This window comes from Aethalodelphis obliquidens, unplaced genomic scaffold (genome assembly GCF_003676395.1).
Source record: "Aethalodelphis obliquidens isolate GAN/ISIS:26980383/991018 unplaced genomic scaffold, ASM367639v1 scaffold30, whole genome shotgun sequence".
Classification (NCBI taxonomy): Eukaryota; Metazoa; Chordata; class Mammalia; order Artiodactyla; family Delphinidae; genus Aethalodelphis; species Aethalodelphis obliquidens.
The window spans coordinates 13,165,946-13,184,015 of NW_020837974.1; the positions used below are offsets into that span (position 1 = coordinate 13,165,946).

General features: G+C 40.8%; 1 protein-coding gene across 1 annotated transcript in view; it reads left to right on the top strand.

Annotated features, from left to right (window-relative positions):
* GALNT17 (polypeptide N-acetylgalactosaminyltransferase 17) overlaps window positions 1-18,070 on the top strand; it is a 447,358-nt gene that overhangs the window by 164,783 nt on the left and 264,505 nt on the right. Inside the window, exon 2 of the mRNA XM_027126204.1 lies at window positions 14,502-14,685. Within this exon, the coding sequence (XP_026982005.1) occupies window positions 14,502-14,685 (184 nt within the window). The remainder of the gene's footprint in view (window positions 1-14,501; window positions 14,686-18,070) is intronic.

Consider the following 18,070-nt stretch of genomic DNA (forward strand, 5'->3'; position numbering starts at 1 on the left):
AGGAGAAAAACCCACTGTCAGTAGTCTCTTTATCATCTTCTAAAATTATGTAATATTTCCCACATCATATATATCACATATGTGTCAGGTGATAATTATATAATGAATACTAGCCGTGTCTCCCTCCCAGCTTTACAATGGAGCCTTACCAGGATCTTGAGGTCCTTTGGGTGTCCTTCTCCCATCATAATCGACGCTCTTTTTTACTGCTGTTTATAGTTTCAGTACATAGATTTTTATTTCTAAACTATATTTTGATTACTTTTTGAAACTTTGTATAAATGGAATTCTATGCATTTTTTAAACATCTTTATTGGAGTATAATTGCTTTACAATGCTGTGTTAGTTTCTGCTGTGTAACAAAGTGAATCAACTATACATATACATATATCCCCGTATCCCTTCCCTCTTGCAGCTCCCTCCCACCCTCCCCATCCCACCCCTCTAGGTGGTCACAAAGCACCGAGCTGATCTCCCTGTGCTATGTGGCTGCTTCCCACTAGCTATCTATTTTACATTTGGTAGTGTTTATATGTCCATGCCACTCTCTCACTTCATCCCAGCTTACCCTTCCCCCTCCCTGTGTCCTCAGATCCATTTTCTATGTCTGCATCTTTATTCCTGTCCTGCCCCTACGTTCTTAAGAACCTTTTTTTTTTTTGATTCCATTTATATGTGTTAGCATACGGTATTTGTTTTTTACTTTCTGACTTACTTCACTCTGTATGAGTCTCTAGGTCCATCCACCTCACTACAAATAACTCAATTTCGTTTCTTTTTATGGCTGCGTAATATTCCATTGTATATATGTGCCACATCTTCTTTATCCATTCATCTGTCACTGGATAATTAGGTTGCTTCCATGTCCTGGCTGTTGTAAATAGAGCTGCAATGAACATTACTGTATATGACTCTTTTTAAATTATGGTTTTCTCAGGGTATATGCCCAGCAGTGGGATTGCTGGGTTGTATGGTAGTTCTATTTTTAGTTTCTTGAGGACACTCCATACTGTTCTCCACAGTGGCTGTATTAATTTACATTCCCACCAACAGTGCAAGAGGGTTCCCTTTTCTCCACACCCTCACCTGCATTTATTGTTTTCAGATTTTTTGACGGTGGCCATTCTGACCGGTGTGAGGTGATATCTAATGGTAGTTTTGATTTGCATTCCTCTAATGATTAGTGATACTGAGCATCCTTTCATGTGCCTCTTGGCCATCTGTATGTCTTCTTTGGAAAAATGTCTATTTAGGTCTTCTGCCCATTTTGGATTGGGTTTTTTTTTTTTTTGATATTGAGCTGCATGAGCTGCTTGTATATTTTGGAGATTAATCCTTTGTCAGTTGCTTCATTTGCAAATATTTTCTCCCATTCTGAGGGTTATCTTTTAGTCTTGTTTATGGTTTCCTTTTTTGTGCAAATGCTTTTTTTTTCTTTTTTTTTTTTTTTGCGGTACGCGGGCCTCTCACTGCTGTGGCCTCTCCCGTTGCGGAGCACAGGCTCCGGACGCGCAGGCTCAGCAGCCATGGCTCACGGGCCCAGCCGCTTCGCGGCATGTGGGATCTTCGCAGACCGGGGCACGAACCCGCGTCCCCTGCATTGGCAGGCGGACTCTCAACCACTGTGCCACCAGGGAAGCCTTGTGCAAATGCTTTTAAGTTTCATTAGGTCCCATTTGTTTATTTTTGGTTTTATTTCCATTCCTCTAGGAGATGGGTCAAAAAGGATCTTGCTGTGATTTATGTCATAGAGTGTTCTGCCTATGTTTTCCTCTAAGAGTTTTATGGTGTCTGGCCTTACATTTAGGTCGTTAATCCATTTAGAGTTTATTTTTGTGTATGGTGTCAGGGAGTGTTCTAATTTCATTCTTTTGCATGTAGTTGTCCAGTTTTCCCAGCACCACTTATTGAAGAGGCTGTCTTCTCCATTGTATATTCTTGCCTCCTTTATCAAAGATAAGGTGACCATATGTGCGTGGGTTTATCTCTGGGCTTCTTATCCTGTTCCATTGATTTATAGTTCTGTTTTTGTGCCAGTACCATACTGTCTTGATTACTGTAGCTTTGTAGTATAGTCTGAGGTCCAGGAGCCCGATTCCTCCAGCTCCGTTTTTCTTTCTCAAGACTGCTTTTGCTATTCGGAATCTTTTGTGTTTCCATACAAATTGTGAAATTTTTTGTTCTAGTTCTGTGAAAAATGTCAATGATAGTTTGATAGAGATTGCATTGAATTTGTAGATTGCTTTGGGTAGTATAGTCATTTTCACAATGTTAATTCTTCCAATCCAAGAATATTGTCTATCTCTCCATCTGTTTGTATCATCTTTAATTTCTTTCATCTGTGTCTTATAATTTTCTGCATACAGGTCTTTTGTCTCCTTAGGTAGGTTTATTCCTAGGTATTTTATTCTTTTTGTTGCAATGGTAAATGGGAGTGTTCCCTTAATTTCTCTTTCAGGTTTATTGTCATCAGTGTATAGGAATGCAAGAGATTTCTGTGCATTAATTTTTTATCCTGCTACTTTACCAAATTCATTGATTAGCTCTAGTAGTTTTCTGGTAGCATTTTTAGGATTCTCTATGTATACTATCATTCATCTGCAAGCAGTAACAGTTTTACTTCTTCTTTTCTGGTTTGGATTCCTTTTATTTCTTTTTCTTCTGTGATTGCTGTGGTTAAAACTTCCAAAACTATGTTGAAATGTAGTGGTGAGAGTGGGCAACCTTGTCTTGTTCATGATCTTAGTGGAAATGGTTTCAGTTTTTCACCATTGAGAACGATGTTGGCTGTGGGTTTGTCATATATGGCCTTTATTATGTTGAGGTAGGTTCCCTCTATGCCCACTTTCTAGAGCGTTTTTATCATAAATGGATGTTGAATTTTGTCGAAAGCTTTCTCTACATCTATTGAGATGACCATATGGTTTTTCTCCTTCAGTTTGTTAATATGGTGTATCACATTGATTCACGTATATTGAAGAATCCTTGCATTCCTGGGACAAACCCCACTTGATCATGGTGTATGATCCTTTTAATGTGCTGTTAGATTCTGTTTGCTAGTATTTCGTTGAGGATTTTTGCATCTGTGTTCATCAGTGATATTGGCTTGTAGTTCTCTTTTTTTGTGGCATCTTTGGTTTTGGTGTCAGGGTGATGGTGGCCTTGTAGAAGGAGTTTGGGCGTGTCCCTCCCTCTGCTATATATTGGAAGAGTTTGAGAAGGATAGGTGTTAGGTCTTCTCTAAATGTTTGATAGAATTCGCCTGTGAAGCCATCTGGTCCTGGGCTTTTGTTTGTTGGAAAATATTTAATCACAGTCTCAATTTCAGTGCTTGTGATTGGTCTGTTTATATTTTCTATTTCCTCCTGGTTCAGTCTCAGAAGGTTGTGCTTTTCTAAGAATTTGTCCATTTCTTCATATAGTTGCTTGTAGTAATCTCTCATGATCCTTTGTATTTCTGCATTGTCAGTTGTTACTTCTTCTTTTTCATTTCTATTTCTGTTGATTTGAGACTTCTCCCTTTTTTTCTTGATGAGTCGGGCTAATGGTTTATCAATTTTGTTTATCTTCCCAAAGAACCAGCTTTTAGTTTTATTGATCTTTGCTCTTGTTTCCTTCATTTCTTTTTCTTTTATTTCTGATCTTGTCTTTATGATTTCTTTCCTTCTGCTAACTTTGGGGTTTTTTTTGTTCTTCTTTCTCTGATTGCTTTAGGTGTAAGCCTAGGTTGTTTATTTGAGATGTTTCTTGTTTCTTGAGGTAGGATTGTATTGCTGTAAACTTCCCTCTTAGAACTGCTTTTGCTGTATCCCATAGATTTTGGGTCTTCATTGTCATTTGTTTCTAGGTATTTTTTGATTTTCTCTTTTTTTTAATTTAATTTAATTTATTTTTTTACACAGCAGGTTCTTATTAGTTATCCATTTTACACATATTAGTGTATATATGTCAATCACAATCTCCCAGTTTATCACACCACCCCCACCCCCACCCCCACCCCCACCAGATTTCCTCAGTGATCTCTTGGTTATTTAGTAGTGTATTGTTTAGCCTCCATGTGTTTGTATTTTTTACACATCTTTTCCTGTAATTTATATCTAGTCTTATAGAGTTGTGGTTGGAAAAAATACTTGATACGATTTCCATTTTCTTAAATTCACCAAGTCTTGATTTGTGACCCAAGATATGATCTATCCTGGAGAATGTTCCATGAGCACTTGAGAAGAAAGTGTAATCTGCTGTTTTGAATGGAATGTCCTGTAAATATCAATTAAGCCCATCTTGTTTAATGTATCATTTAAAGCTTGTTTTTCCTTATTTATTTTCATTTTGGATGATCTGTCCATTGGTGAAAGTGGGGTGTTAAAGTCCCCTACTATGATTGTGTTACTATTGAGATCCCCTTTTATGGCTGTTAGCATTTGCCTTATATATTGAGGTGCTCCTATGCTGGGTGTATAAATGTTTACAATTGTTATGTCTTCTTCTTGGATTTATCCCCTGATCATTATGTAGTGTCCTTCATTGTCTCTTGTAATAGTCTTTATTTTAAATTCTATTTTGTCTGATATGCGAGTTGCTACTCCAGGTTTCTTTTGATTTCCATTTGCTTGGAATATCTTTTTCCATCCCGTCATTTTCAGTCTGTATGTGTCCCTAGGTCTGAAGTGGGTCTCTGGTAGACAGCATATATACGGGTCTTATTTTTGCATCCATTCAGCCAGTCTGTGTCTTTTGGTTGGAGCATTTTATCCATTTACATTTAAGGTACTTATTGATATATATGTTCCTATTACTATTTTCTTAATTCCTTTGGGTTTGTTATTGTAAGGCTTTTCCTTCTCTTGTGTTTCCTGCCTAGAGAAGTTCATTTAGCATTTGTTGTAGAGCTGGTTTGGTGGTGCTGAATTCTCTTAGCTTTTGCTTTTCTGTAAAGGTTTTAATTTCTCCGTTGAATCTGAATGAGATCCTTGCTGGGTAGAGTAATCTTGATTGTAGGTTTTTCCCTTTCATCACTTTAAATATGTCCTGCCACTCACTTCTGGCTTGCAGAGTTTCTGCTGAAAGATCAGCTGTTAACATTATGGGGATTCCCTTTTATGTTAATTGTTGCTTTTCCCTTGCTGTTTTTAATATTTTTTGTTTGCATTTAAGTTTTGATAGTTTGATGAATATGTCTTGGCATGTTTCTCCTTGGATTTACCCTGTATAGGACTCTCTGTGCTTCCTGGACTTGATTGACTATTTCCTTTCCCATATTAGGGAAGTCTTCAACTGTAATCCCTTCAAATATTTTCTCAGTCCCTTTTTCTTTCTCTTCTACATCTGGGACCCTTATAATTCGAATGTTGGTGTGTTTAATGTTGTCCCAGAGGTCTCTGAGACTGTCCTCAATTCTTTTCATTCTTTTTTCTTCTTTCTGCTCTGCAGTAGTTATTTCCACTATTTTATCTTCCAGGTCACTTATCCGTTCTTCTGCCTCAGTTATTCTGCTACTGTTTCCTTCTAGAGAATTTTTAATTTCATTTATTGTGTTGTTCATCATTGTTTGTTTGCTCTTTAGTTCTTCTAGGTCCTTGTTAAACGTTTCTTGTATTGTCTCCATTCTATATCCAAGATTTTGGATCATCTTTTCTATCATTACTTTGAATCCTTTTTTCAGGTAGACTGCCTATTTCCTCTTCATTTCTTTGGTCTGGTGGGTTTTTATCTCACTCCTTTATCTGCTGTGTGTTTCTCTGTCTTCTCATTTTGCTTAACTTACTGTGTTTGAGGTCTCCTTTTTGCAGGCTGCAGGTTCCTAGTTCCCGTTGTTTTTGGTGTCTGCCCCCAGTGGCTAAGGTTGGTTCAGTGGGTTGTGTAGGCTTCCTGGTGGAGGGGACTAGTGCCTGTGTTCTGGTGAATGAGGCTGGATCTTGTCTTTCTGGTGGGGAGGACCACGTCCGGTGGTGTGCTTTGGGGTGTCTTTGACCTTATTATGATTTTAGGCAGCTTCTCTGCTAATGGGTGGGGTTGTGTTCCTGTCTTGCTCGTTGTTTGTCATGGGGTGTCCAGCACTGTAGCTTGCTGGTCGTTGAGTGGAGCTGCATCTCAGCATTGAGTTGGAGATCTCTGGGAGAGCTTTCACCGTTTGATATTACATGAGGCCAGGACGCGTCTGGCGGACCAGTGTCCTGATCTCGGCTTTCCTACCTCAGAGGCTCGGGCCTGACACCCGGCCAGAGCACCAAGACCCTGTCACCCACACGACTCAGAAGAAAATGGAGGAAAAAAAAGAACGAACAAAAGAAAAATAAATAAATAAAATAATAAAGTTATTAAAATAGAAAAAACTTATTAAAAATAAAAAATAGAAAAGTAATTAAAAAAAAGAAAGAGAGAAAGAAAGGAGAGAGCAACCAAATCAAAAACAAATCCACAAATGATAACAAGCACTAAAAACTATACTTAAAAAACCCCCCCCAAACCCCAGATAGAAACCTAGGACAAATGGCAAAAGCAAAGCTATACAGACAAAATCACACTAAGAAGCATACACATACACACTCACACAAAGAGAAGAAGGAAAAAAAATGTATATACATAAAAGGAAGAGAGCAACCAAAGCAATAAACAAATCTACCAGTGATGATAATCTCTAAATACTAAACTAAGATAAACATAAAACCAGAAACCAGTCAGTCGCATACAGCCAACCCCCAGTCTACTGTGGCTCTCAAAGTCCACCGCCTCAATTTTGGGATGATTCGTTGTCTATTCATGTATTCCACAGATGCAGGTACGTCAAGTTGATTGTGGAGATTTAATCCGCTGCTCCTGAGGCTGCTGGGAGAGATTTCCCTTTCTCTTCTTTGTTCGCACAGTTCCCGGGACTCAGCTTTGGATTTGGCTCCGCCTCTGCGTGTAGGTCGCCGGAGGGCATCTGTTCTTCGGACAGGATGGGGTTAAAGGAGCCGCTGATTCGGGGGCTCTGGCTCACTCAGGCTGGCGGAGGGAGGGGTATGGATGCCGGGCGAGCCCGCGGCGGCAGAGGCCAGCATGATGTTGTACCAGCCTGAGGCGCGCCGTGCATTCTCCCGGGGAAGTTGTCCCTGGATCACGGGACCCTGGCAGTGGCGGGCAGCACAGGCTCCCGGGGGGTGTGGTTAGTGACTTGTGCTCGCACACAGGCTTCTTGGTGGCTGCAGTAGCAGCCCTAGCATCTCATGCCCATCTCTGGTGTCCACGCTGATAGCTGCGGCTCGCGCCCGTCTCTGGAGCTCGTTTAGGCTCTGAATCTCCTCTCCTTGCGCACCCTGAAACAATGGTCTCTTGCCTCTTCGGTAGTTCCAGACCTTTTCCCGGACTCCCTCCTGGCTAGCTGTGGCGCAGTAGCCCCTTCAGGCTGTGTTCATGCAGCTGACCCCAGTCCTCTCCCTGGGATCTGAGCCTCAGCTCCCAGCCCCAACCCGTCCCGCCGGGTGAGCACACAAGCCTCTCGGGCTGGTGAGTGCCGGTCGGCACCAATCCTCTGTGTGGGAATCTTTCCGCTTTGCCCTCTGCACCCCTGTTGCTGCACTCTCCTCTTTGGCTCCTAAGCTTCCCCGCCCTGCCACCCTCATCTCCACCAGTGAAGGGGCTTCCTAGTGTGTGGAAACTTTTCCTCCTTCACAGCTCCCTCCCAGAGGTGCAGGTCCTGTCCCTATTCTTTTTTCTCTGTTTTTCCTTTTGTTGTTGTTGTTTTTTTTGTTTTTTGTGGTACGCAGGCCTCTCACTGCTGTGGCCTCTCCCATTGCAGAGCACAGGCTCCGGACGCGCAGGCTCAGTGGCCACGGCTCACTGGCCCAGCCGCTCCGCGGCATGTGGGATCTTCCCAGACCGGGGCACGAACCCATGTCCCCTGCATCGGCAGGCGGACTCTCAACCACTGTGCCTCCAGGGAAGCCCTGTTTTTCCTTTTTTCTTTTGCCCTATCCAGGTACATGGGGAGTTTTTTGCCTTTTGGGAAATCTGAGGTTTTCTTCCATCATTCAGTAGGTGTTCTGTAGGAGTTGTTCCACATGTAGATGTAGTTTTGATGTATTTGTGGGGAGGAAGGTGATCTCCACATCTTACTTGTCCGCCATCTTGAAGGTGCCCCTCGATTCTGTGCATTTTTTTTTTTTTTTTTGAGCAAACCAAATTAGTAGGAAAGGAAGAAAACATAGAGGGAGTTTATTTATTTATTTTTATTCTTATTTTTTTTTCTTTTTGCGGTACGCGGGCCTCTCACTGCTGCGGCCTCTCCCGCTGCGGAGCACAGGCTCCGGACACGCAGGCTCAGCAGCCATGGCTCACGGGCCCAGCCGCTCCGCGGCATGTGGGATCTTCCCGGACCGGGGCACGAACCCATGTCCCCTGCATCGGCAGGCGGACTCCCAACCACTGCGCCACCAGGGAAGCCCAATTCTGTGCATTTTTGATGCTCGCTCTTTACGTGAAGCCTATGAGATTTATCTGTTTATCTGCAAGTCATTCATTCTCATTGCTGTATAGTATTCCTTTTTAATGAGTGTATTACCATTTATTTACCATTCTTCATTGTATTTTGAACACTGGATTCTTCCTTCCTACAAAATTTCCTGGGCGGAGTATTTGTGTGTTTGTTCGGAGCTGGGTGGAATGTCTTATTCTGTCTCCATTACTTTTGGATGGTCAAATAATTAATCCTTCTAAGCCTCCATTTTTTCATCTCTAAAGTGATCATGGTAATATCTACCCTGCCTGCCTCAGAGAAAAATGGATACAAAAGCATTTAAAAAATTTAAAGCCTAAACAACAGTCGACAGTGGGTGGGGAGAGAGTGGTCAAGTGGATTTATGAAGACAGCAGAAAGTTTAAGCACTTGGTTGGTATTGAGATGTTTCTCCATCCTTTTAAGCCTTCCTTGCAGTCTTGAGCTTCAAAGGAAGCTTCAGTGAGAGAACATGCGTGCAGAGTACGGAAGTAGTAAGTCCTAAAGTATGCAACTCCTCCTGTAGATATGGTGGAAGCATAAGAGGGCGTGTGGTCAGAGAACACTTCCTGAGCATCGTCTCTTTGTTCTTGCTACTCAACATCTTGGCCCTCCCACTCCTTACAATGGCTACGTTCCCCTCCAAACTGATAGCTGCCAGGGTTCATGTTTTGGGCCTCCTCTACCTTCTGAACTTCCATGCCCACGTGTTTCAGCTCCCCACTGGACATATGATCCTATCTGAATGTCCCATGAATGCTCCATATACCACATGTAGAGAGCAGAATGCATCTTCTCGTACTTTCTTCTGTGTGCCCTGTTTTGTGAGTGATATTGCCACTCAGTCCTCTCGCTGGAAACCCCAAGCTCACTCACTTATTCCTTCTCTCTCACCCTAACTCATGTCTGTCTCCTGCCTTGTGATGATATCTCTTAAATGTTTCTCAAATCTCTCCTCTCTTTTTGATCACGACCCCTCATACCTTAACATGATGCCCCTTCTATCCTGGTCTGGGCTACTGCAACAGCTCCAGAACTAGTCTCCTTATCTGTCACAGAGACCAGGTTTTATCCTCCCTTGTATCTCTAACTATATCCAGAACTCAGGTCTCATCTTCCTTTAACAGCTGCAGGACCTTAACAAAGTTACCACGTTCTCAGATTCAGTGTCCTTATTTGTCAAACAGAGATCATTATCATACCTTCCTCATGAGGTTTTCAAAAGATTAGATGAAACAGTGATAGAATATATGTCAAGCACTTAGCAGGGTGCTTCCCAGCACGCAACAGATGCTCAATAAATGGTAGTTGGCCTTACTGTTAGTGCCTGGGGTCTGTCCTTGTGCTGTCTACCTTCTAGGTAAAAATTGTAAATTGTGCCTCAGATCATGTTACTTTCCTTCTCCATGCTTTAGGTACCTTGTCACGTACAGATAAAATCTAACCTCAAGGGAACCAAGGCTGCATAATGAATCTTGTGGGCCCTAAGCACTTTGGCCTTCACAGAAAAACAATAAAACAAGAATTTAAAAAAGAGTATTAAAAATCTTATTTGATAACTGTGTCTTTCTGATTTTAAAAGAAATTTAAACATCTTCCTGAACCCTTAAAAATATTGGGGGACCTAGGCACTGTGTTTACTGTGATGAATAGATAAGTCCTCCCTGAAGGGACCATGTACCTTCTCTCTATCTCTTTTTATCCCCAGTCTTGCTGAGGTTATTTCCTCCCACCCATCTTTTTTTCTTTTAGTTTCTCTCTCTCTCTTTCCTCCCTCCCTCCCTCCCTTCGTTCCTTCCTTTCTTCCTTCCTTCCTCTTTCTCCATCCTTCCCTGTTACTCCTTTCTTACTTGATGTCTTTCTTTTGTTTCATTAGTTTTTGTTCTTTTGTTTATTATTGCTTTCTTTGGGCTTCCTTTCTTTTTTTTTCTAATTCCTTGGGTTATATGCTTACCTTATTAATTATCAGTTCTTCCTTTCCCCCCCTTAATATACGCATTTATATAGTTACTTCCAAGTATTGCATTAGCACGATCCTACAAGCTTTGAGATGTACTGTTTCATGTTCTGTTAGTTTCATGTAACTTCTAATGGCAATATGATTAATTATTTGACCCATATTTGTTTTAGAAGTCTTTTAAAACTGCCCAAATGTGTGAATCCTTTGTGGTCTTTTATTGTTGGCTTCTGTTTTTTATTGCTTTATGTTCAAAGATGACCTGTAAGCTAGGTTGAGACTTTTTTGTGGCCTGTCAATTGTTTAAATGTTCCATATACTCTTGTAGAGAATGTACGATTATTAGAAAGTCAGGTACAATGTCCATTAGATCAAACATCTTAATTTTGTTGTTCAGTTCTACCGTATCTTTGCTGAATTTTTGTCCTTCTCTGTTCAGTACTGAGAGATGTGTTAATATTTCCCACTATGATTGTGGATTTGTTCATTTCTTCTTGTAATGTGGTCCATTTTTGCTTTATGTAGTTTGAAGCTATGTTGTTAGGTGCTTTGTTGTTAGGTGCTTTGTCATTCCTAAGAGCTTCTGGTGGATTGCTACTTTTATCATTATGTAACGACCTTCTTCATCCCCATAAGGCTGTTTGCCCTAAAGTCTGTTTTTATCTGATGTTAATAGAGTGATTCCAGCTTTCTTTTGGTTAGTATTGTCATGGTCTATATTTTCTTTATTCAATTCCACTCTGTTTTTTTAATATTGATTGTATTCATTTTGTGTAGTTACTATAACCAATTACCATAATCTTGATGGTTTAAAACAACGGAAATTTTTTCTCTCACAGTTTGAGGCTAGAATTCTGAAATCGAGATGTTGGCCGAGCCATGCTTTCTCTGAAGGGTCTGGGAAGTAATCCTCCCTTTCCTTTTCCTGGCTTCTGGGAGTTGTTAGCAGTCCTGGGCATTGCTTGGCTTGCAGCTGTATCCTTCAATATCTGTTGTCAAATGACCTTCTTCCCTCTGTGTATCTGTGTTTCTATCTCTAAATTTTTCTCATATGAGTACACCAGTTATATTAATTTGATTACATATGCAAAACCCCTATTTCCAAATAAGGTCATACTCATAGGTTCAGAGTAGACAGGGGGCCACTGATCAACTCAGTACCTTCATAACTAGAAATTAGGAAACATTTAAGGCGTACAAAAGGTCTCGTATTCTGTGCACGTTTGAGCTCCAAAATGCCAGCCTTTAGTTAATGAGCAATGCATCCTTCACCCCATCCCAGCAGATAGTCTCAGCTCTGATTATAACTTACCTCTGGGTGTTTCCTTTAACTTATTGCAAGCTCAGCTATGCATTTACAGTATTAAAAAAGTTTTCATTCAGAATTTCTAGGTAGTTTATTGGAAAGTTTTCCTGTTGTTTTAGCCTTCCATCTTGCTGGAAATAGAATTGTCTATCATCAGTGGGTTTTTAAAAATAGCTTTATTGAGATTTTTTTCACATGATATCATTCATCCACTGAACGTGTACAATTTAGTGGCTTTTAGTATATTCACAAAGTTGTGCAAATATCACCACACTCTATTTCCGGAACATTTCCATCGCCCAAAAAAGACACTCGATACACGTTAGCAGTCACTCCCCATTCCCTCCCCAAATACCCACCACCCTAAGCAGATACAGTTCTACTTTCTATCTCTATAGATGTGCCTATTCTGTGCGTTTCAGGTAAACAGAACCATACAGTATGTGGTCTTTCCTGTCCAGCATTATTTCTTCGGCATGTTTTCAAGGTTCACTCATGTTGTATATATCACTACGGACAGTCTCTGACTTACAGTGGTTCGATTTATGATTTTTTTGACTTTATGATGGTACAAAAGTGATAAGCATTCAGTAGAAACCATACTTTGAATTTTGATCTTTTCCTGAGCCAGCAATATGCAGTACGGTACTGTCTTATGATGCTGGGCAGTGGCAGCGAGCCACAGCGCCCAGTCAGTCACGTAACATGAAGGTAAACCGCCAACACATTTACAACCATTTTGTACCCATGCAACCATTCTGTTTTACACTTTCAGTACAGTATTCAATACATTCCATGAGATATTCAACACTCTTTATTATAAAACATGCTTTGTGTTAGAATGAGTTTGCCCAACTGTAGGTAAGTGTTCTGAGCACGTTTAAGGGAGGCTAGGCTAAGCTGTGATGTTTGGTAGGTTAGATGTTTTAAATGCATTTTCAACTTACGATATTTTCAACTTATGATGAGTTTATCGGGATGTAACTCTTTTGTAAGTTGAGGAAGATCTGTACTTTTTAAAAAAGATAGTTTTTTTATTGCCAGATAATATCACATTGCGTGGATGTACCGCATTTTGTTTTATTCACTTATCAGTGGATAGACACAGCTAATACGAATAATGCTTCTATGAACATTTGTGTACAAGTTTTCAAGTGGGCATGTCTTTTCATTACTCTAGGGTAAAAAATGGAACTGCTGGATCATATGGTAAAACTACGCTTAGCATTTTGAAGAACTGCCAAAGTATTTTCCAAAGTAGCGCACCATTGTGCGTTCCCACTAGTAATGTCCTATCGGGAGTGATTTTAAAATCCAACACAGGTGTCTGTACTTGACCTGGGACGAGTCCTTACAGATTTGGGAGCACAGTGAAGGTGATGTTATTGGAACGGTTGGTGCACGGTGATGTGGCACGAGAGATTAAAGGCCAGGAAGCAGGTCACCTCCTGTGACCAGAAAGTGTTGGAGTAATCCAGTTCTCAGTTGATGGTTCCTCTGTTGGGCTGGCGGAAAAGATGTCAGGGTTCCCGAAAAACGCCATGGACGGTGGAAATGATTCTCAGGTAGCAAAATGATGTTCACTTGAGACCAATCCTGAGATGCTTGCTGAACCTTTCCTTTTTGATTTTATATCACAGAAAATAAATTTTTATTTTCAGAGAAGCAGGAAACGGAATCCAGGTGTTGCCATTATGGGGTGGAGGAGCATCCTGTGACTGGAGCAGATTTACTGGCCTTTGACTTACTTGAGGATGCCTTCCTGGGAGTTTGTGGTCCTCCTAGGCTTTGTGGTCTGCCCTCCATGAAAGCTGAGGATGCTTTTTACATCTCTGGTCCATGGTCTTCCTGCCCGTGGCAGGAAGTGGGGTGTGTGTGTGCACATGCCTGACGGTGAACAGGGTAGCTTGGGCATTTGAAATAGCAAAAGAGAATGAGAGCCCTTAACAGCAAGAGTTTTCAAGCCGAGAAGTAAAACCTCCCATAACTGTAGGATTTAAAAATTGCCCATCAAGCTGTTTATCGTTTAATGGAACAATAGGTATAAAGCTACCACCATCCTGGGAACGTGCAGTTGCTCAATGAGGCTTGTTCCCGAGGCCTTCTACTCTTCTGGGCACGGTTATCACCCTTATGGGTTTTTCTTCTCTGTGATTTATTCTCAAACATTTTGTATTTCCTTTTTGCCATTTAAATGAGATTTAAATAAAACCATTAGGTATAGAACGGTGGCAGATGGTTACACACTTTAAACTCATGATAAAATCAATCTGTATATTATTCTCTGTTCAAATGAAGCAAAAACACCTGCAGTCTGGAAGTTCCTTATTGCTGCCTTTTCTGTGTTGTACTGCGCATCTGCTGGAATATCTAGCCTTGTGGTAATTGATCGTGAAGAAAGGAAATCAGGCAGGGATGACAGCCCGAGTTCTGTCCCATTTTGTGCGTCTTTCTTGGTCCACATGTCCCCTGCTTTTGGCAGTCTCTCCCTTTTATAGACCGCCCCTGCCATCCACCCCATTTCCCAAAAGGAGGGAGAGGCTCTTCATGGGTGACCAGCCTTCACCCCACACCTCACAGTTGCTCTGACCTCCCTCTCAATTGAAATGTGTTCAGGACATATTCTGATATCAGTAAATCGAGAACATAATTTTTTCTGTGACAGGTAATGTTAAAATTTCCACTGAAGCTATATCTGAGCCTGAGTGGCATATCCTCGTATGGTGATTTTCAAATAATTCTTTTTCTCCCCCTCCTTTTTCTAGGTTTATCTAAATCCCTTGGGCTCATTGAAGGTTATGGTGGGCGGGGCAAAGGGGGCCTTCCTGCTACCCTTTCCCCGGCTGAAGAAGAGAAAGCCAAGGGACCCCATGAGAAGTATGGCTACAATTCCTACCTCAGTGAAAAAATTTCACTGGATCGTTCCATTCCGGATTATCGTCCCACCAAGTAAGTTCTGATTCAGTCACTCAGAGGCGCGTGCTTTATCAGATGGCTGGGCGTAGACCCATGTCTGTGACATTTTCTTGTGTTACTTGTAACTAGTGGAGGGGCTTTTATCTCGTCTCCTCCATAATCAATAAATAGTACTATTGATTATGAAAATAAATAGAGCTAAATAAGAATTTTTAATTTTTATAAAATAATACAGAAGCATAGAGAAAGATCCGTGATACAAAAAATTTTTAAGTAAAAATTTAAAAATCAACATGATCTCATTACCTACAGGTGGTGACTAGTAAAATACTAGTATTTTGTCTTTGAGTCTATTTTCTATACAGATTATGAGCCTATGGTGTGTTTCATTTATCCTCTTTTTCATTTATTATTTCATGAGCATTTTCTGATGTTATTAGTTATGATCATTATTTTCATTGTTAGAAATCTAGATTATTTCCAAATTTTCATTATTAGAAATATGAAATATTTATAACATTATAAATATTTATAATTTTTATAAAATAAATTTTCATTTTTATAAATAAAAATTTATTTTAAAATTTTCATTATTATAAATAACACTTGGATGGATATCTCCCCACTCAAATCTTTATGTATATTGATTTGATATTTACTTTCTTAATCCACACTTCTAAAGGTGTAATCCTTAGATCACATTGTAGGAGTACTTTTGGAGGCCCTAGATACATATAGCGATATTTTCCTCCAGAAAGTTTATAGAAGTTTCTGCTCCTATTAGAACTTTACTAGACCCTTCCCAAACTGGGTACTAGCATTTAAATAATGCTTTTCCCAGCTGGTAGGTGAAAGAGTACATCCTGTGATTGTTTCAACTTACAATTTTTGTTTGAGATTCTTACCTTTGAAACAGTTTGTTTGTGTCTTGGTTGGTTTATGAGACGTCTTTGTTCTGTGCCCTCAGATTTAAGAATTATTTGTTTTCTCCTTGTGAAAGAGAGAAGAGAGATTGGTGGGAAAACCAAGATGCTGGGGGAAAATATCCTATTTTCTAGGCAGTAGTCCTCCTTGGCTTTTCAAACAGATGCTTCATCTTCTGTTAGATTTGTGGTGTCTCTCTTTCTTTCATTTGCAGTGTGCCCTTGCTTAGAGTAGATTATTTCTTTTTCGAATGGATTTTGTACAAATCAGTTAAGTATCCTGGTTACTGAGAAAAATAGATTCAAGATAAGGAAAATTACCTTAAATGAATTTAAAATTGCAGCATTAGCTGAGAAAACTGTTAAATCTCTCTCTCTGCCTAATAAGCATATATTCATTTTGAATCACTAGGAAAACATACATCACCCCTGTTGGAAGCTATTTTGTGTTCCTGGACTTTTGCTCTCAAAAACATCTGGCTGTTTTCATTTCCTGGTGCTCTCTGATTAGCCTTTCTTATTTGGATGTTGGCAAATAAACAGAGCTGTTATTTTTGTAGTCCTGTGAGAATGAAGATGCTTCCAACGTGGAGCTTAGTGGAAATGGGTCAGTTGAACAATATCAGTGAGCACATGTTATGTACCAGATGGTTTTCCCCACACTAGAGGCAGAACATTGGCTAAGGTAGTCCTTGCCTACATACTCTTGTCAGGGGAGGGAGACAGATGTGCAAGCAGGTCAATCCAGCACATCGTGGTCTATGTGGGTATGTCAGGCCAGAGACATACACAGTATGTACAGGGAGGATCTGGGAAGGTTTCCTGCCTGAGATGATGCAGAAGCTTGATCTTGAAGGCCCATTAAGGGTTAGAAAATTAAAGAGAGGAGACACATATAGACAAGTAGGAAGGGGAATAGCAAGATCAGAGCTGGGGATGCAGATGAAAACATGGCACGCCCAGGGAGGGATACACAGGTCTGTGGTGCTCTATAGTGTAGCATGGTGGCTTGAATATACCAGGGGTCCCCAACCCCCAGGCCGCGGACCAGTACTGGTCCGTGGCCTGTTAGGAACCGTGCCGCACAGCAGGAGGTGAGCGGTGGACGAGTGAGTGAAGCTTCATCTGCCGCTCCCCGTCGCTCACGTTACCGCCTGGACCATCCCCTTCCCCCCCCAACCCCACGCCCATGGAAAAATTGTCTTCCAGGAAACCGGTCCCTGGTGCCAAAATGTTTGGGGACTGCTGGAATACACCACTTAGATTTCGTCCCTCCGGAAACTTTACTAAGATGATAGTAAAGGACTACAGAGGATGACAGCCTATAAGGGACAAAAACAGGTTAGGCTCCCACAGCAGGGAAGAAACACCCACAAAGTTTTGGAAGATGGAAAGAGGATGGATGAATGGTAACTGACGTAGCAAACTGGATGAGGCTGAGACCCAACCTTCTACATATGATGGGAAGTGGTGGGAAGGGCAGAAGAATATAGCCTAGTCACACCTCAGAACCCCAGAGACTCAGGAATTGGAGGTTCTGGGTACCTCTGATGGCTGGGAGGTAGATTTGAATAGAAGGATTATAGCTGTGTCCCCAGATCCTTTCTTCAACTTTACAGAGCCAGACGCTGCCCTTCCCTACCTGGTGGAACATGGGAGGTTTATTCCCTGGAGAAGGTGAACTCTGGGCTTTAGTTCATAAGATGACAGAAGATAGGGCTGTGTACTAAGTGGGGACACCCTTGGCCTCATTACCTCTGCAAGCTTTCACACTCCTGTAGTCCAGATTTGGAAGAATCCACTCTAAGGAAGCCATTCAACCTCAGAGAAATGCCAATAGATCTGATAGGTCCCCGCATCCCCGAAATGTCTGGGTTCTACTCATTAAACATTCGTAAGGCTCTTCCATCTACACAGAGCAGTCTTACTCTAAAATAAGAAAGGAGAACCAGAATCCCTAGACATTTCAGGAGAATCTCTATTATAAAGGGGCTTAGCAACAAGAAGAAGAACAACAGAAAAGGCATTTGGAGGAAACAGACACACTTTAAAACTATAATTAATGTCTTAGTTCATGGAATGTTTTGTTTTATTCACAAAATAAGAATCAAGTGCTATGTTAAAGTGATAATCAGAGAATGAACAAGAGGTCTTGGAAGTTAAGAATAAGATAGAAATAAATAGTTCAATGAAAGTTTAGATAAATTATTGTGGTGATCACTTCAAAATATATACAAATATCGAATCATTATGTTATATACCTGAAACTAATACCAGGTTATATAGCCACCGTGCTGTACAATACATCCTCGTGACTTATTTTATAACCGGAGTTTGTACCTGTTGACTCACTTCATCCATCCCCACCCCCTCCTCACCTCTGGCAACTGTGATCTGTTCTGTCAATGAACTTGGGTTTGTTTTTTAAGAGTCTGTGTATAAGTGAGATCTTACAGTATTTGTTTCTCTGACTTCCTTCACTTAGCATAATGCCC